At 38.5% G+C, this 20,888-nt stretch overlaps 1 protein-coding gene across 4 annotated transcripts in view; it reads right to left on the bottom strand.

The window, feature by feature from the left end:
* Window positions 1-20,888, bottom strand: part of EPHA6 (EPH receptor A6) — a gene marked incomplete at its 5' end in the record, with an annotated part of 855,070 nt that overhangs the window by 13,138 nt on the left and 821,044 nt on the right. For all 4 annotated transcript variants that reach the window (XM_082840129.1, XM_082840131.1, XM_082840130.1 and 1 more), the window contains one exon: window positions 431-624. In XM_082840129.1, the coding sequence (XP_082696255.1) occupies window positions 431-624 (194 nt within the window). The remainder of the gene's footprint in view (window positions 1-430; window positions 625-20,888) is intronic.

The following is a 20,888-nucleotide window of genomic DNA, read 5'->3' as shown; positions in this document are numbered from 1 at the left end:
TGCCATTTCAAAGAGAGGAATAGAATATAGAATGGACAAGAAAATTAAAGGGGTTGCACACATACACACACACGCACACACATAAGATTTTCTTCTTATAAAGGTAAGAAGAAAATCAGTAAGTCAAGAAAGGAATTAGAAATACCATAGACCCACACAGGAAAAAATATTTAAAAAGTGATTCAGAAAGATTAGATATGGACAAAAGGAAAGGGGAACTTGTTTTCTTGTGGAAAAAAATCATTTTTTTAAATGTTAATAAACTGCTTTTTCAGCTGATAAATAAAATATGGTTTATACAGAATATTCTAAAAGGTAGACAACTAGACAGTTATCAAGGCAAACTTTCTCCTCTTTACCTGTTAGTCTTGTCTACAGCCTGAAAGAAATTATGATTGTCAAGGGGAAAAATCAACATTATGCATCTTACACAAGGATGTCCTCTACCAGGGTGTGAAGGGCACTGGGATTGCGGATCAGCTTGTCAAGGAAGCTGACAATGTCAGTAAATTTTGGTCTGTGATTTCTCTCCTTCTGCCAGCAATGGAGCATCAGCTGGTGTAGAGATGCTGGACAGCCCATGGGAGCCGGAAGTCTGTAACCTTCTTCAATGGACAGAATGACCTAAATGCAAACATACACAGGTTATTCTCTTACTTTTGGGTACAGGTAATACATATGCTAAGTTATAATTCCTTTTATAGAGGAAGTGGAAGCCAAAACATTGGTAAGCATGAAAACTACTTGTGAGTACATGTGGTCCAGACGAGGATAAATACGAAAGTTGTGAACAAGAATTGCAAGTATCTTCGTAGCATCTGCTGACCCCCCTTGAGAGGAAAAATATATTTTTAAAATTTGTGGTATACATATGGGAGGTTAAATTTCATCCCAATGTCCAGAAATAGTTTTTGTGTGATTTAGCTGGAATGCCTCAAAACCTAATTAGGACATCAGAAATTTAGTCTAAGATTGATGCATTTAATACAAACCACATGTGACAAATGTTTTAAGTAAAACTGTACTTCTGCAGAAGCACTGAATTCCTGATTCATTTTTTATCCCTTTATAATAATGTCAGTGAGTATCCTTTTTGTAGCCATCCTTCCTTCTTTCTTCTTTACTGTCTAGTTAATTCTTTATTTCATTTATTTGGTTGCACTGGGTCTTAGTTGCAGCAGGCGGGCTCCTTAGTTGTGGCACGTGGGCTCCTTAGTTGTGGTATGCGAACTCTTAGTTGTGACATGCATGTGGGATCTAGTTCCCTGACCAGGGATCGAACCCAGGCCCCCTGCATCGGGAGTACAGAGTCTTAACCACTGTGCCACCAGGGAAGTCCCTGCCTCTTTAATTCTTCTTCACTTACTTCTGTCTTTCCCTTAGTCTGACACTGATGTGATTATGAAGTCCTTTCAGAACTTCCAAGGTCATTTAATATTTGAAATGCTATCAGTGCCCAGCTTAAGGCCACAGAGCAACAGGACATTCAGCCTGAGTATCCTCTGGGCCAGTACTCTCCAATAGAACTTTCCATGATGAGGGAAATGTTCTCTCTGTCCAACATGGTGGCAAGTAGTCACATGTGGCTATTGAGCATTTGAAATGTGGCTAGTAAGACTGAGGAACTGAATTTTTAGTTTTAGTTTAATTAATTGACATTAAATTTTAAATAGCCACATGTGGCAAGTGGCTACTCTATAGGACAGTGTAGCTTTAGGGACAGGATAAGAAGCCAAAGTTAACTTTGGCTGTATAAGATAAGCCATAACTGTATTATTATTATTTTTATTGTACTTAGGAAATCACATATAAGGTAAGATATTTATCTATTTCTCTGTTTAATATACTACCCACTGGGAATTTCCTAACAGTGCAATAAAGTTGACCTGGAATTTATGTAGCTTATTTTTTAATAAAGTGTTCAAAGGTATTCACATGACTATTCTTACATTGTCTCTGGGAGAAAGACAAAGGAAAGGGTTTATTTACCCCCTTCTTTTTTTTTTTTTTTTAACATTTGTCTGCTTTTATTTTAAGAAGGCAAGGAAGTGTGTAAAGAAGTTTTCAAAATTCCCCAATTGTTAAAATTTAACAAAACAGTTAAAAAGAAAAACTTTGCATAGAGAAGGCACTGAACTGGAACCACATTTTTATAGACTAGGTGGTTCTCTGGGAGGGTTTTAAAAGGATTGTTGCTCAGGATTTGCCTAAAGCAGGGCAGGCTCTCTGAAATCCACAGCTCCCCCTCTCTAAAATGCCACCTTGTGAGGAAAAATGAAAGTCTTTTAAAAGGTGCATCTTATGGTCCTGTGTAGGCATCTTCCCCCTGCCCCTCAAAATGGAGGTGTCTGGTGGGCTAGGACCCAAGCTTTTCCGTTGATATTTCCCCCATTTTTGATGTGGGAAAATTGAGGGACAGACGAATATTTAAAGACAGGCACAATTCAAGCTTACCTCTTCCCTGTGCCAACAACAGAAATACAAAAATGTAAGTGTAAATATTGTTATCAGTGCTCTCTTTATTGTACCACCATCTATACACTTTCATTTTCTATAATAATAAAAAAAAACACATCTCCTTTTAATTTCTTTTTTAATTGACACTATTTGACATGACTCTAAAATATCTATAATTTATGCTAGAGGCAGTCTGTAAAAAGAAGCAAAAATATGCCTTCAGGAACCTCTTAACTGCTAAGCTTTAGCTTTTTTAGTAATAGGGAATGTCTCATAATCCCATCTGTGTCTTTGTGACCAAAACACTTCAACCTGTCAGGATACTAGCTTTTTTTCTGTTCATTTTATATTCCGTTATTGAATAGGATTTTTTCTTATCTGTTTTCTGACTACTTTTGCTACCAATTAGGCTTGAATTTTAAGACATTTTGCAACACATTTTAATAAAACAGGATGTGCATAAAAATGCTTATAATGCATCAAAACTACTGTGGATAGTTTTGAAAAGTAACTAAGAAAAATAGGATAGAACTCCATTATAGAAAGACTTGAAAATCCCACCCCAGGAGAGCTCTCTAGTCGATTTCACAGTTACCTAATTGTAAGTGCATAGAATAAAATGGATGACAAGTGAAGTTATAGTCTGAGAAAAAAATTAGCTGCCTTTATTGAGCATCATGTGCTAGATGCTTTGCATAGCTTTCTTCATTTACTGCTTAAAATAACTCAATATGGTAGTTATTATTATACCTATTTTTAAATGAGAAAATTTAGACTCAGATATGTTAGGAAACTTGCCTAAATGCACACAGCATAGGTGGCAGAGCTGAAATTTGAACTTTGTTTCTTTTAGCTTCCAAACTTTTCCTCTGGCCATTCCCCAGGAATGCTTTTCAGTTCTCATGATAACATCTTCCTCTCCAATTTTATATCAACTGATGTAATTTTAGGAGTGATGATTACCATTTTGTCTATTGTTATACATCTGCTAATTGGGCTTCAATGTTTTTACTTGGATCCTAAGCTTTATATTCTGGGTAAATCAAAAACATATTTACTTCATAGTTTGCAAAATGAAATCTCTGGCTCAACAGAGTAATTTCTGAGTGCATCTGAGTCCTGCACACATTTCTATTATTGCATCTGTTACATTGTATTATAATATTTGATCTGCTTCCTCTCAGGTTAAACATACATAAAAGAAGGAATTATGTCCCTATATTTTGTATTCTCATCCCTTAGTATGGTGCCTGATACATTAATAAATGTTATTGACAAAAACAAAAGCTATTAGAAGAAATTTTGGGATTTGTCTGGATAGAGAATAGACTCTTAGAAAACCTGGAGTCTCAAGCTACCCAAGATGGATTCAAAGCAGAAGCATGACAGCATTTGGAGTAACTCAGAAGGAAATATTAATAAAAAACTGGGGCATCAAGTAGTATTGTTCAAAATGATATAATTTCTCCCTGGTTTGGCTAGACAACAGCCAGGTGAGATGGGGCCTTGCTCTTGTCTAAGACAGAGGGCACTGGACCCAACGTCAGCTTCCTGTAAAGACTGGTGGTTTCTTACTCCTGTCCAGAAGGTTTACTATTTCCCATTGACCCAAACGTCCTTAGCTGCTGGGGAGCTGACTTTTCCAGACAACTCCTGTAAACAGCTGACACTCACATCCAGCCTGCTTGGTGTCAAGCAGGCTGTTTACTCTCTTTTGACAAAGTTGCTCTCATGATTGGCCTGTAAGGAGACAGAGTGACAAGAAAGTGTGGTCCTTCACCTGGAACCTTTATCCATAATGTGTTCAGCAACGTGTCTGGTCCCAGAATGCCTTTCTGTGGGGAGAGTGGGAGGTTCAGGGACTCATGACATTGCTTCTTGCTGACCTCTGGCTTTAAAGCTTCCTCTGTTCTTTAACTTGTGACTTTGTGAAATATGTCCTGAGCCCTGGTTCATGACAGATGTCAAACCTGAAGTTCCCACCTTATAGGAAAATATTAATAACAACAGTAACAACAGTGACAATAATAATAACAGCTAACAATTACTGAAAGCTCTTGGAAACTTCCAGGTGCCATTTCTAAATGATTTACATGCATCAACTCTTTTAATCCTTACAGTAATACTATGAGGTAGGTACTATTGTTATCCTCGTTTTACAGACAAGGAATTTAAACACAGAGAGGTTTAATTTGTTGAAGATCAAACACGTAAAAATTCTGGTTTTGAAGGTAGCTAGAGAAGAGATTTAAGCAATATGATTCACGAAGATGGTTAAAAGATACAACATCTTTCTAATGGATTTTTAATTTATTTATCCAAACAGATCTATATTAATCACTTAAAATATACTATTGAGCATACCGTGTATAAGGGATAACATAATGAGTAAGAAATATTTCTGTCTTTAGGAAATGTATAATCTAGCAAAGGTGACGAAGGAGTCTGAATATGGTAAGTGCCACGTAGAACAGGGAGTTATGGAAGCTTTTCAGAGGAGTACCTAACCCAGCCTTGGGGAGGCCTCTCAGAGGAGGTGAACTGAATGTAGAGGGTAGCAGGGTCGACTAGACTAGATGGGTCCAAGAGAGGAGATATGACCTGATCAGGGAATGAAAGTAGATTTTTGCAGCAAGAATAGAGTCTTCAAAGAGAGGAATGGTGAGATTTGAGGCTCAAAGGTTAAGTAAAAACTATATTTCTTGAGATCATGAATGATTTTACATGCTATAAATACAGACTTTATGCAAAGGGTTTTAGCAAGTAAATGACATTAGATTTATCTTTTGGAAGCTCACTCTGGCTGCAATGTGAAAAGTGCATCGGAGGGCATGGGAAGCCTGAAGGAGGCTTGCAGTGATCCAGGAGAGAGGTCAGATGGTCTTAGTGAAAGCAGTGGACGTGGGGTACAAGAAATAGACTGATCCGACAGGAATGCGGGATTAGGGTGAAATTGGGTATGGAAGTAGAGGGAGAAGAGAAGAATGACTTCTAGGTTTTTGGCTTGGTCAACTAGTAAAGATAGAAGACAAAGGAGGAGAAGCAATTTTGGGGCTGGAGTGACCATGAGTTAAATTTTCTGTGCTCTTTCTGGCTTCGGATTCAAGTAACATATAAAACTTTGAGAGCTTATTATATGTCAGTTTCCGGGCTAGGTATTTTAACACAGCGTACCTTATTTAGATCTCAAGATACCTATGTGAGTGTGGTTCTACATATTTTGTAGGTAAGAAAACTGAAGCGCAAACTAATGAACAGATTGGGTCAATATCACATAGCTAATAATGCCCTGCAGAATGGACTAATTATCACCGTGGTAGCCTCTGAATCATGATAGTGGTAGAGAAAAATCTGTCCTGAGTCTTGAGCCACATACCTGACTCATTCTCCCAGAATTAGCTCTTGAGCCTCTCTTACACATTTACACACTCCATGCTTTCCCTCTCACCTACTTGCTCATGACTTTTATGCTTGAAGCTCCAGCTCAGCTTTCTCTCCAGATTTCTCCATCTATTGTCTATGGGACATAACACTTCATAAAGTTGTCATATAGGTGCCATGATTGTTTTTGTTCAAAACTAACCCTGTTCCTGCTTTGGCATTAATTAAATTAATTAATTAATCAATTAACTTTGTTTTTGGCTGTGTTGGGTCTTCGTTGCTGCGTGCGGGCTTTCTCTAGCTGCGGCAAGCAGGGCCTACTCTTCGTTGTGGTACGCGGGCTTCTCATTGCAGTGGCTTCTCTTGTTGCGGAGCACGGGCTGTATGCATGCTGGCTTCAGTAGTTGCGGTGTGAGAGCTTCAGTTGTTGTGGCACGTGGGCTCAGCAGTTGTGGCTCTCGGGCTGTAGAGCACAGGCTCAGTAGTTGTGGCGCACGGGCTTAGTTGCTCTGCAGCATGTGGGATCTTCCCGGACCAGGGCTCAAACCCGTGTCCCCTGCATTGGCAGGTGGATTCTTAACCACTGTGCCACCAGGAAAGCCCCTGCTTTGGCATTTCTGTCCTCTGAAAAGGGTACCATTCTTCTTCCAGTGATTTACGTCAGAGATCAGGGAGTCATCTGGGCCTTTGCCTTTCCGGGTGCTCAAAATTAACTTAAGACACGTTGATTCCACCACCTTCATATATTTTAAATCTGCTCCAGTTTTAATCCTCTCTTCAAATGATTTATTTTTCATTTTGATCACTGCAACAACCGCCTAACTAGTCTTTTTGTTTCTCCTTTTCCTCCCTCAATCATCTCCCGTAGTGCACCCAAAGCAATCCTGCTGATGTGAAACTGTGATCATGTTCCTGAAATTCTGCAGTGGCTCACCATGACCCTGGCTCTCAGTCCTCACCTTTGGCTGCATCCTGTTTCCCCTTTGCTTTGGCCACTACAAAACACTTGCAGTCTCTCAGCTGGGCAAGCCGAGTTCAAGAGCAGGAACTGTTTCTTTTTTCCATATGTTCCCAGCATCTAAAACAATGCCTTGTCAAGTCAAAGAGTGAGCTCCAATTGTCATATATGTGACCTATGAAAGCTTTATATTAACCTTTATCTTCATTAACATGTCTTTTGTGGGAAGTTTTGTTTTATAGGTATTTCTGATTCCCTAGTCAAGGACTGACAGGGAGCCAGGAGCATATGGGGTGTTTTGTCTAAAAGACTAAATGAGGTTTATTGTTTTAGGATATGAAGGGGTGATAATTAACTAGAGAGAATTTTGTTAGCAGTATGGTTTTATGATAGCTGTAGGCTGTCATCCTTTGGAGAAGAGTTATACAAGGTTATACCTTTCTTTTAAAATGTAAGAAGAAAATTAAAACAAAGTGAAAAAATATGAAAATGACTGCAGTGATAACTTCTAGGCAGAGGTAGAAGAAATTAGATTCTGTCAGAAATTACCATCTAAAACCTGGCTGGTTATTCTAAATAGATCATACTGGTTCCTTGTCAATGACACTGCAATTTTTAGCAGCCTAGAATCTACACAAGGCTCAGTTGGGACATGTAGCAGACTGTTCTGCTCTTGCTGAATCTGATGAGTTTTCCAATTGTGTTGACAGTTTCTGAATCAAAGCAGGCAATGTGCACCTTTTATTAAACTAGGCAAACAAGGAGTAGACAGTCAATATGAAGACACTGAGATATCCCTGAACAATACTATTGAACAAAGACTGCTTGGGCTGTGCAGGGAATCACATTATTATAACACTGCTAGAAACTCCTAAAGAGAAGCACATTGAATTTACTTATTTAAAAAGTTATTTTAAAAGAAACTGTCTCAAAATTTTAGCAAGGGTTGAAATGTACACTAGTAAATGGACTGTGAAATGGTTTTACTTCTATCTTCCCTCTAAATATTCATGATGGCTTTGTTGATAAATTCAATTCATTGACCTTAATTTCAGGTTGAAGGGGGATGGTGAAGCAAAGAGTTCCAGTATATCCTTACTTTTTGTGATAATGATTACTTATAGATATTAGGACATTTAGGTTTATAAAACAGTAATACTGAAAACACTGGTAATGTATTTTCCTGATATGCAATATAATGATTGTGTCTGCATAGGCAAAAGAAAAAAAGAAAGGAAAGAAGTAGTTATAAGTCAATAACATTTATAATATTATACCTATTTTCTTAGTCAATATTTTTCAACATACAGAATTTATAATTCAGTGAAAAACAATCAAAATCCAAATGAAATTCAGTGTACATTAGAAAAAGAGGGGGACAGAGTGATGAAAGAATAAGATACAGAAAGAAAACAATTTTTCCGAAGCTAATTTATAATTTAAATCATAAGGGCATGGAAACCTACGTTTCCCTTCAAACTTTAAGATGAAGAATTTCTTAAAACCTTACACTTAAGACAGTTCTCTAACCTCATTTTTTGGAAGTTGAAATAGAATGTCAAGGATCTATAAAAATGGAGAGTGCTTGCCCTTAGTGGGTTACCACCTTTCAGATTGTTGAATGAGTGGACAAAATGGGGGAAAATATGAAGTGTAGGATTCATAGGTTAAAAGGTTGCTGATGATATGATTTATGGTTTGGAAAATCTTTAGCCCTAACAGTTGAAAGTCACACCTTTTTTTTTTTGGCCACATCACATGGCTTGTGGGATCTTAGTTTCCCAGCCAGGGATTGAACCCGGGCCCTCAGCAGTGAAAGTGCTGAGTCCTAAACACTGGACCACCAAGGAATTCCCAAAAGTCACACTTCTTGAGACTGAGATAATTAACACCTTCTAAGCAACTATGCTTCAGTTTTTAAGTAGTGGAAAGAGCATTAGTGAAGGAGTCACCTGAACTGCATCACTGTCCTAAACAAGCTCTGCTCTTAGGCAAGTCTCTGTCTCCTCATTAAGAAAAGGAAACTAGATTCAGTACTTGTGATTGTACTTTTCAGCTCAAAAAGCTATGTTTCTAGAGTCAGTGAAACTGAAGGCTTAATCTGCAGGACCTCTGGTAACATCTCTTGATCTCCAAGTTCTGTAGCATCCAGATCTAGATTTGGCTTCCTTTGAAAGGACTGTTTCCCACAGGGCTCCTGGTGCAGAAAGACAAAAATCCAGATAGGGACATATTATATCCCAGCAAACTAAGACTAGGAAGATTTGGGGAACCATGATGTTTATGTTTTGGTTTTTTAATTGGGGTAGAGTTGCTTTACAATACTGTGTTAGTTTCTGATGTACAACAAAGTGAGTCAGCTATATGTATATATATATATATCCCCTCCCTCTTGGACCTCCTTCCCAACCCCCCATCCCACCCATCTAGGTCACCAAAGAGCATGGAGCTGAGCTTCCTGTGCTATACAGCAGGTTCCCACTAGCTATCTATTTTACACATGGTAGTGTATATATGTCAATCCCAATTACCAATTCATCCCAGCCCCTCTCCCCATTCTCCTATGTCCACATGTCCATTCTCTATATCTGTGTCTCTATTTCTGCCCTGCAAATAGGTCCATCTGTACCATTTTTCTAGATTCCACATATATGCGTTAATATACGATATTTGTTTTTCTCTTCTGACTTACTTCACTCTGTATGACAGACTCTAGGTCCATCCATATCTCTACAAATGACCCAATTTCATTCCTTTTTATGGCTGAGTAATATTCCATTGTATATGTGTACCACATATCTTCTTTATCCATTCATCTGTTGAAGGACATTTAGGTTGTTTCCATGACCTGGCTTTTGTAAATCGTGCTGCAATGAATATTGTGGTGCGTGTGTCTTTTTGAATTATGGTTTTCTCAGGGTACATTCTGGGTCATATGGTAGCTCTATTTTTAGTTTTTTAAGGAACCTCCATACTGTTCTCCATAGTGGCTGTATCAATCTATATTCCCACCAATAGTACAAGAGAGTTCCCTTTTCTCCACACCCACTCCAGCATTTACATTGTTTGTAGATTTTTTGATGATGGCCATTCTGACTGGCACGAGGTGATACCTCCTTGTAACTTTGATCTGCATTTCTCTAATAGTGATGTTGAGCATCTTTTCATGTGCCTCTTGGCCATCTGCATGTCTTCTTTGGGAAAATGTCTATTTAGGTTTTCTGCCCACTTTTTGCTTGGGTTGTTTGTTTTTTTGATATTGAGCTGCATGAGCTGTTTGTATATTTTGTAGATTAATCCCTTGTCAGCTGCTTCATTTGAAAATATTTTCTTCCATTCTGAGGGTTGTCTTTTCATCTTGTTATGATTTCCTTTGCTATGCAAAAGCTTTAAGTTTAATTAGGTCCCATTTGTTTATTTTGTTTTTATTTCCATTACTCTAGGAGGTGGGTCAAAAAAGATCTTGCTGTGGTTTCTGTCAAAGAGCATTATTCCTAAGTATTCCTCTAAGAGTTTTACAGTGTCTGGTCTTGCATTTAGGTCTTTAATCCATTTTAAGTTTATTTATTTATTTTTTTTCTGTTTTTAAAAATTTTTTTTGGAGTATAATTGCTTTACAATGGTATGTTAGTTTCAGCTTCACAACAAAATGAATCAGTTATATATATACATATGTTCCCATATCTCTTCCCGCTTGCATCTCCCTCCATCCCACCCTCCCTATCCCACGCCTCCAGGCGGTCACAAAGCACCGAGCTGATCTCCCTGTGCTATGCGGCTGCTTCTCACTGGCTATCTACCTTACGTTTGGTAGTGTATATATGTCCATGCCTCTCTCTCGCTTTGTCACAGTTTACCCTTCCCCCTTCCCATAGCCTCAAGTCCATTCTCTAGTAAGTCTGTGTCTTTATTCCTGTTTCACCCCTAGGTTTTTCATGACATTTTTTTTTCTTAAATTCCATATATATGTGTTAGCATATGGTATTTGTCTCTCTCTTTCTGACTTACTTCACTCTGTATGACAGACTCTAGGTCTATCCACCTCATTACAAATAGATCAATTTCATTTCTTTTTATGGCTGAGTAATATTCCATTGTATATATGTGCCACATCTTCTTTATCCATTCATCCGATGATGGACACTTAGGTTGTTTCCATCTCTGGGCTATTGTAAATAGAGCTGCAATGAACATTTTGGTACATGACTCTTTTTGAATTATGGTTTTCTCAGGGTATATGCCCAGTAGTGAGATTGCTGGGTCATATGGTAGTTCTATTTGTAGATTTTAAGGAACCTCCATACTGTTCTCCACAGTGGCTTTATCAATTTACATTCCCACCAACAGTGTAAGAGGGTTCAATTTTCTCCACACCCTCTCCAGCATTTATTGTTTTTAGATTTTTTGATGATGGCCATTCTGACTGGTGTGAGATGATATCTCATTGTACTTTTGATTTGCATTTCTCTAATGATTAGTGATGTTGAGCATTCTTTCATGTGTTTGTTGGCAGTCTGTATATCTTCTTTGGAGAAATGTCTATTTAGGTCTTCTGCCCATTTTTGGATTGGGTTGTTTGTTTTTTTGTTATTCAGCTGCATGAGCTGCTTATAAATTTTGGAAATTAATCCTTTGTCAGTTGCTTCATTTGCAAATATTTTCTCCCATTCTGAGGGTTGTCTTTTGGTCTTGTTTATGGTTTCCTTTGCTGCGCAAAAGCTTTTAAGTTTCATTAGGTCCCATTTGTTTATTTTTGTTTTTATTTCCATTTCTCTAGGAGGTGGGTCAAAAAGGACCTTGCTGTGATTTATGTCATAGAGTGTCCTATGTTTTCCTCTAAGGGTTTGATAGTTTCTGGCCTTACATTTAGGTCTTTAATCCATTTTGAGCTTATTTTTGTGTATGGTGTTAGGGAGTGTTCTAATCTCATACTTTTACATGTACCTGTCCAGTTTTCCCAGCACCACTTATTGAAGAGGCTGTCCTTTCTCCACTGTACATTCCTGCCTCCTTTATCAAAGATAAGGTGACCATATGTGTGTGGGTTTATCTCTGGGCTTTCTATCCTGTTCCATTGATCTATCTTTCTGTTTTTGTGCCAGTACCATACTGTCTTGATTACTGTAGCTTTGTAGTATAGTCTGAAGTCAGGAAGCCTGATTCCTCCAGCTCCGTTTTTCTTACTCAAGACTGCTTTGGCAATTTGGGGTCTTTTGTGTTTCCATACAAATTGTGAATTTTTTTGTTCTAGTTCTGTGAAAAATGCCAGTGGTAGTTTGATAGGGATTGCATTGAATCTGTACATTGCTTTGGGTAGTAGAGTCATTTTCACAATGTTGATTCTTCCAATCCAAGAACATGGTATATCTCTCCATCTATTTGTATCATCTTTAATTTCTTTCATCAGTGTCTTATAATTTTCTGCATACAGGTCTTTTGTCTCCTTAGGTAGGTTTATTCCTAGATATTTTATTCTTTTTGTTGCAATGGTAAATGGGAGTGTTTTCTTGATTTCACTTTCAGATTTTTCATCCTTAGTGTATAGGAATGCCAGAGATTTCTGTGCATTAATTTTGTATCCTGCTACTTTACCAAATTCATTGATTACCTCTAGTAGTTTTCTGGTAGCATCTTTAGGATACTCTATGAATAGTATCATGTCATCTGCAAAGAGTGACAGCTTTACTTCTTCTTTTCCAATTTGGATTCCTCTTATTTCCTTTTCTTCTCTGATTGCTGTAGCTAAAACTTCCAAAACTATGTTGAATAAGAGTGGTGAAAGTGGGCAACCTTGTCTTGTTCCTGATCTTAGTGGAAATGCTTTCAGTTTTTCACCATTCAGGACAATGTTGGCTGTGGGTTTGTCATATATGGCCTTTATTATGTTGAGGAAAGTTCCCTCTATGCCTACTTTCTGCAGGGTTTTTATCATAAATCGGTGTTGAATTTTGTCAAAAGTTTTCTCTGCATCTATTGAGATGATCATATGGTTTTTCTCCTTCAATATGTTAATATGATGTATCACGTTGATTGATTTGTGTATATTGAAGAATCCTTGCATTCCTTTAATAAACCCCACTTGATCATGGTGTATGATCCTTTTAATGTGTTGTTGGATTTTCTTTGCTAGTATTTTGTTGAGGATTTTTGCATCTATGTTCATCAGTGATATTGGCCTTTCGTTTTCTTTCTTTGTGACATCCTTGTCTGGTTTTGGTATCAGGGTGATGGTGGCCTCGTAGAATGAGTTGGGGAGTGTTCCTCCCTCTGCTATATTTTGGACGAGTTTGAGGATAGGTGATAGCTCTTCTCTAAATGTTTGATAGAATTTGCCTGTGAAGCCATCTGGTCCTGGGTTTTGCTTGTTGGAAGATTTTTAATCGCAGTTTCAATTTCAGTGCTTGTGATTGGTCTGTTCATATTTTCTATTTCTTCCTGATTCAGTCTTGGCAGGTTGTGCATTTCTAAGAATTTGTCCATTTCTTCCAGGTTGTCCATTTTATTGGCATAGAGTTGCTTGTAGTAATCTCTCATGATCTTTTGTATTTCTGCAGTGTCAGTTGTTACTTCTCCTTTTTCATTTCTAATTCTATTGGTTTGAGTCTTCTCCCTTTTTTTCTTGATGAGTCTGGCTAATGGTTTATCAATTTTGTTTATCCTTTCAAAGAACCAGCTTTTAGTTTTATTGATCTTTGCTATCGTTTCCTTCATTTCTTTTTCATTTATTTCTGATCTGATTTTTATGATTTCTTTCCTTCTGCTAACTTTGGGGTTTTTTTGTTCTTCTTTCTCTAATTGCTTGAGGTGCAAGGTTAGGTTGTTTATTCAAGATGTTTCCTGTTTCTTAAGGTAGCATTGTATTGCTATAAACTTCCCTCTTAGAACTGCTTTTGCTGCATCCCATAGATTTTGAGTCATCGTGTCTCCATTGTCATTTGTTTCTAGGTATTTTTTGATTTCCTTTTTGATTTCTTCAGTGATCACTTTGTTATTAAGTAGTGTATTGTTTAGCCTCCATGTGTTTGTATTTTTTACAGATCTTTTCCTGTAATTGATATCTAGTCTCATAGCATTGTGGTCAGAAAAGATACTTGATACAATTTCAATTTTCTTAAATTTACCAAGGCTTGATTTGTGACCCAAGATATGATCTATCCTGGAGAATGTTCCATGAGCACTTGAGAAAAATGTGTATTCTGTTGTTTTTGGATGGAATGTCCTATAAATATCAATTAAGTCCATCTTGTTTAATGTATCATTTAAAGCTTGTGTTTCCTTATTTATTTTCATTTTGGATGATCTGTCCATGGGTGAAAGTGGGGTGTTAAATCCCCTACTATGAATGTGTTACTGTCGATTTCCCCTTTTATGGCTGTTAGTATTTGCCTTATGTATTGAGGTGCTCCTATGTTGGGTGCATAAATATTTACAATTGTTATATCTTCTTCTTGGATCGATCCCTTGATCATTATGTAGTGTCCTTCTTTATCTCTTCTAATAGTCTTTATTTTAAAGTCTATTTTGTCTGATATGAGAATTGCTACTCCAGCTTTCTTTTGGTTTCCACTTGCATGAAATACCTTTTTACATCCCCTTACTTTCAGTCTGTATGTGTCTCTAGGTCTGAAGTGGGTCTCTTGTAGACAGCGTATATATGGGTCTTGTTTTTGTATCCATTCAGGCAGTCTGTGTCTTTTGGTGGGTTCATTTAGTGCATTTACATTTAAGGTGATTATCGATATGTATGTTCCCATTCCCATTTTCTTAATTGTTTTGGGTTCGTTATTGTAGGTCTTTTCCTTCTTTTGTGTTTCTTGCCTAGAGAAGTTCCTTTAGCAGTTGTTGTAGAGCTGGTTTGGTGGTGCTGAACTCTCTCAGCTTTTGCTTGTCTGTAAAGGTTTTAATTTCTCCATCAAATCTGAATGAGATCCTTGCTGCGTATAGTAATCTTGGTTGCAGGTTTTTCTCCTTCAACACTTTCAATATGTCCTGCCACTCCCTTCTGGCTTGCAGAGTTTCTGCTGAAAGATCAGCTGTTAACCTTATGGGGATTCCCTTGTGTGTTATTTGTTGTTTTTCCATTGTTGCTTTTAATATGCTTTCTTTGTATTTAATTTTTGACAGTTTGATTAATATGTGTCTTGGCGTATTTCTCCTTGGATTTATCCTGTATGGGACTCTCTGTGCTTCCTGGACTGGATTAACTATTTCCTTTCCCATATTAGGGAAGTTTTCAACTATAATCTCTTCAAATATTTTCAGTCCCTTTCTTTTTCTATTCTTCTTCTGGATACCCTATAATTCGAATGTTGGTGCGTTTAATGTTGTCCCAAAGGTCTCTGAGACTGTCCTCAGTTCTTTTCATTCTTTTTTCTTTATTCTGCTCTGCAGTAGTTATTTCCACTATTTTATCTTCCAGGTCACTTATCCGTTCTTCTGCCTCAGTTATTCTGCTATTGATCCCATCTAGAGTATTTTTCATTTCATTTATTGTGTTGTTCATCGTTGTTTGTTTCATCTTTAGTTCTTCTAGGTCCTTGTTAACTGTTTCTTGCATTTTGTCTATTCTATTTCCAAGATTTTGGATCATCATTACTATCATTATTCTGAATTCTTTTTCAGGTAGACTGCTTATTTCCTCTTCATTTGTTAGGTCTGGTGGGTTTTTGTCTTGCTCCTTCATCTGCTGTGTGTTTTTCTGTCTTTTCATTTTGCTTATCTTACTGTGTTTGGGGTCTCCTTTTTGCAGGCTGAAGGTTCGTAGTTCCTGTTGTTTTTTGTGTCTGTCCCCAGTGGCTAAGGTTGGTTCAGTGGGTTGTGTAGGCTTCCTGGTGGAGGGTACTAGTGCCTGTGTTCTGGTGGATGAGGCTGGATCTTGTCTTTCTGGTGGGCAGGTTCACGTCTGGTCATGTGTTTTGGGGTGTCTGTGGCCTTATGATTTTAGGCAGCCTCTCTGCTAATGGGTAGGGTTGTGTTCCTATCTTGCTAGTTGTTTGGCATAGGATGTCCAGCACTGTAGCTTGCTGGTCATTGAGTGAAGCTGGGTGCTGGCGTTGAGATGGAGATCTCTGGGAGTTTTCCGCCATTTGATATTACGTGCAGCTGGGAGGCCTCTTGTGGACCAGTGTCCTGAAGTTGGCTCTCCCACCTCAGAGGCACAGCACTAACTCTTGGCTGCAGCATCAAGAGCCTTTCATCCACACGGCTCCTTAATTTGGGATGATTCATTGTTTATTCACGTATTCCACAGATGCAGGGTACATCAAGTTGATTGCGGAGCTTTAATCCGCTGCTTCTGAGGCTGCTGGGAGAGATTTCCCTTTCTCTTCTTTGCTCTCACAGCTCCCAGGGCCTCAGCTTTGGATTTGGCTCCGCCTGGGCGTGTAGGTCGCCGGAGGGCGTCTGTTCTTTGCTCAGACAGGACGGGGTTGAAAGAGCCGCTGATTCAGAGGCTGTGGCTCACTCAGGCCGGGGGTAGGGAGGGTCACGGAGTGCGGGGCGGGCCTGCGGCGGCAGAGGCCAACGTGATGTTGCCAGCCTGAGGCGCGCCGTGCGTTCTCCCGGGGAAGTTGTCCCTGGATCCTGGGACCCTGGCAGTGGCGGGCTGCACAGGCTCCCTGGAAGGGGGGTGTGGATAGTGACCTGTGCTCGCACACAGGTTTCTTGGTGGCGGCAGCAGCGGCCTTAGCGTCTCATGTCTGTCTCTGGGGTCCGCACTTTTAGCCGCGGCTCGCGCCCTTCTCTGGAGCTCCCTTTAGCAGCGCTCTTAATCCCCTCTCCTCGCGCACCAGGAAACAGAGGGAAGAAAAAGTCTCTTGCCTCTTCGGCAGGTCCAGACTTTTCCCCGGACTCCCTCCTGGCCTGCCGCGGTTCGCTAACGCCCTGCAGGCTGTGTTCATGCGCCAACCCCAGTCCTCTCCCGGCGCTCCGACTGAAGCCGGAGCCTCAGCTCCCAGCCCCATCCGCCTCGGCGGGCGAGCAGACAAGCCCCTCGGCTGGTGAGTGCCGGTCCGCCCCGATACTCTGAGCTGGAATCTCTCCGCTTTGCCCTCCGCACCCCTGTTGCTGTGCTCTCCTCCGCGGCGCCGAAGCTCCCCCACTCCGCCACCCGCAGTCTCCACCCGCGAAGGGGCTCCTAGTGTGTGGACACTTTTCCTCCTTCACAGCTCCCTCCCGCTGGTGCAGGACCCGTCCCTATCCTTTTGTCTCTGTTTATTTTTTTCTTTTGCCCTAACCAGGGTCGTGGGGGGTTCCTTGCCTTTTGGGAGGTCTGAGGTCTTCTGCCAGCGTTCAGTAGGTGCTCCGTAGGAGTTGTTCCATGCGTAGATGTATTTCTGGTGTATCTGTGGGGAGGTAGGTGATCTCTGCATCTTACTCTTCTGCCATCTTCCCAGAAGTCTCCCGAGTTTATTTTTGTGTATGATGTTAGGGAGTGTTCTACTTTCATTCTTTTACATGTAGCTGTCCAGTTTTCCAGGCACCACTTATTGAAGAGGCTGTCTTTTCTCCATCGTATATTCTTGCCTCCGTTGTCATAGATTAGGTGACCATAGGTGCGTGGGTTTATCTCTGGGCTTTCTATCCTATTCCATTGATCTATATTTCTGTTTTTGTGCTAGTATCATACTGTCTTGATTACTGTAGCTTTGTAGTATAGTCTGAAGTCAGGGCACCTGATTCTTCTATCTCCATTTTTCTTTCTTAAAGTTGCTTTGGCTATTTGGGGTCTTTTGTGTTTCCATACAAATTGTAAAATTTTTTGTTCTTATGGGGAACCATGATGTTCACTACTATGCCAGTTCCCCTCAACAAAGTATACTTTTTGGAAATATAAACACACATTTCAAATCTACTTTTATGAAATAATTGTTTCTTTAAGAAGACAATGTTCTTAAAACTCAGGCCCATTTTACCAAGCACTCTCTAGGAAAAAACCAGATATTTCTTCATTCATGCATCATTTCCATTTTAGAAAGATAATAGGCAATTTTAATAACATATTTCCTGGGCCCACTAAAAATATTGGAAAGCTATAGAAAAACAGTTTATGAGTACAAAGGAAAAGGGGATTTTAAAATATCCTCTTAGAGACATTTCTCCAAAGAAGAAATACAGATGGCCAATAGGCACAAGAAAGGATGCTCAACGTCGGTAATCATTAGAGAAATGCAAATCAAAACTGCAGTGAGGTATCACCTCATGCCAGTCAGAATGGCCATCATTAAAAAGTCTACAAATAACAAATGCTGGAGAGGGTGTGGAGAAAAGGGAACCCTCTTACAGTGTTGGTGGGAATGTAAGTTGGTGCAGCCACTGTGGAAAGCCGTATGGAGGTTCCTCAGAAAAGTAAAAATTGAATTACCATATGATCCACAATCCCATTCCTGGGCATATATCCAGACAAAAATATAATTCAAAAAGATACATGCACCCCTATGTTCATAGCAGCACTATTCACAATAGCCAAGACATGGAACCAACCTAAATGTTCATTGACAGATGAATGGATAAAGAAGATGTGGTACATATATACAATGGATTACTACTCAGCCACAAAAAAGAACAAAATAATGCCATTTACAGCAACATGTATGGAATTAGAGATTATTATTCTAAGTAAGTCAGAAAAAGAAAGACAAACACCATATGATATCATTTATATGTGGAATCTAAAAAATGACACAAATGAACCTATCTATGAAACAGAAACAGAATCAGGGACATAGGGAATAGACTGGTGGTTGCCAAGAGGGAGGGAGCTGGGAGAGGGTTGGATTGGGAGTTTGGGATTAGCAGATGGTATATACAGAATGGATAACAACAAGGTCCTACTGTATAGCACAGGGAACTATATTCAATATCCTGGGATAAATCATAAAGGAAAAGAATGTATATATATGTATAACTGAGTCACTTTGCTGTATAGCAGTAATTAACACAACATTGTAATTCAACTACTTTTCAATAGAAAATAAATGTTTATAAAAAAGATATAGAATCTAGCATCTTACAAGAACTTCCTTTACTGTAACAATCTGGCATTTTCTACATTTTAAAGATGAACATAATAAAAACAAGGTATTTGTCCTAATTGGCAAAAAAAAAAAAAAAGCCCTCTTTGTAAATATGCTTTAAAGAGAAAAAAATAATTATAAAAATTATAAGAGCAGTAGACTGTAAATTTCTTCCAACTAGAAATTGAAGGTATAATTAATTTTTTATGAGAATGTTGCTGGTATGTATATATCTTCTAGCTTTGTGGTTATTTAGAAAAAAATATTTCCCTTGAAAATTATACTGTGTTAGTAGTATACTGGTTATTGGTTTCCTCTACTTGAAACCTTACTATCTGAATTACTTACAATGGTGATTGATTGAATCTCATAATATCCCCTATTACTCTTGCCTCTGTAACAGACATGCATCATGTTAGTGTAATTAGTATGTATTTAATTAAAATGTTGCCCTTGCCTGTGTACCAATAGTAGGAATTATTGAAAAACTGAGAAAAAGAAGGTCATTTTGAAAATTGCTTTGGTAGAAACATAATCAAACAAGTGCAAAAATTCCCTCTGTAATATGGAAGGTTGAAATAATGGGAATGGGCCTTTAGCAATTTACTGTATCTTACACAGATCATTATAAAAGGACCATTACATAATAAAGTAGAGTTTGGAAAACCTAATCAGTGACAAAAATTGGAAATGACTGGACTCTCTAAGTCATAAAATGATACTGCATTTGAGGTAAGTGGATTCTACACATCCACCATTCTTGGCTGAAATACTGACCTATAATTGAGAAAGGTTATAAAATTATGAAGACAAATACAAAATATGGTAAAAGGTTATTTTCTTCCTTCTCAAATTTTGAAAAGAGGGATCAATTCAGGTAAGGTCAAAAGGTTATTTCTAACCACATCATCTATATAAAAAAGTATCCTAAAGCTGAACTCTAATTTTTTTCTTCAGGTAAGTTTCAGAAAGCAATCTAAAGCAAAACTCACTATCATATAAAAGCTTTTGAAAAGTAAGGAGAAAAAAAACCCCAAAACACTGAGGCAGTATTATGTTTTCTACTAAACCTCAAATGAGAAGTTCTCTCATAGTGGTTCTCTTTTTGGGAAACTGAACTAGCTGAGTAGCTTATACCTAAATGATACCATACCTAGAAGGCATTTGGGCTTCAAATTACTTCAAGGTGAATCCTTCCTTCCCTCCCTTCCTCCCTCCCTCCCTCCCTCCCTCCCTTCCTTCCTTCCTCCCTCCCTTCCTTTCTTTTTCATTCATTCATTCTTTCTTTTTTTTCTAAAACAGCAGCATGTCACGGAAAAAAACAAAACAAACAAAATCCAAGTCTCCAGTCTTGCATTCAGATCATTAGTTTGAGCTAAGTTGCCTCTCATTTATGTGGTGCTAGTTTTTTCCCTACATATTAGCTCTGTGGGGATTTGATTATTTAATGTTGCCTGCTGTTCATGTTTTGCTTGCATTTTCTTCGGTTAAGCACATTACACAGTGTAAGTGTTGTAAGAACTGCAGTGCCCTTGGTGTCCTCTTTGGAGCCAGTGTAGCTCCTAGCATTACAGTGTACTCCTACTATGTAGTAAACAACAATTATTTTGAACGTGGATGAAAATAACATAGAACATTATCCTGCAATACCTTAAAAAGAAAGAAAAAAATGCTAGAAAACAGCAAGGAACTATGCACCTTCAATGTGCCTGTGACATGTTTCTGGTAATAGGCTAAATATACTGATGATTAGAATTTTATTTTAAGCTACTGCCTTAAATATTTTTAATAAATATAATAAATATAGTACATTTTATACATTTTTAACATCAAGACAAAAAAATACTGCAGAAAAGATTTATAGTTCCAAACAACAGTGAGTCAATCCACATTCTTTTGCTTACAGGAAACAATGAAAACACTTCTCTTGTGACACAGTGGCATACCTAATTAAAGATGCTTTGATCTCATTACGTAGAGCTTGCGTGGCATGGAGACTCCTTTGAAAATTGGACTTCTATGGTACAGCTCAGAGGGTAAAAGCACGCCCTTAGGAGTAAGTAGGGGGCTTCAACTTC

The sequence above is a fragment of the Leucopleurus acutus genome, assembly GCF_964270905.1.
Source record: "Leucopleurus acutus genome assembly, chromosome: 5".
Classification (NCBI taxonomy): Eukaryota; Metazoa; Chordata; class Mammalia; order Artiodactyla; family Delphinidae; genus Leucopleurus; species Leucopleurus acutus.
This window is presented reverse-complemented; position numbering and strand designations above follow the sequence as displayed.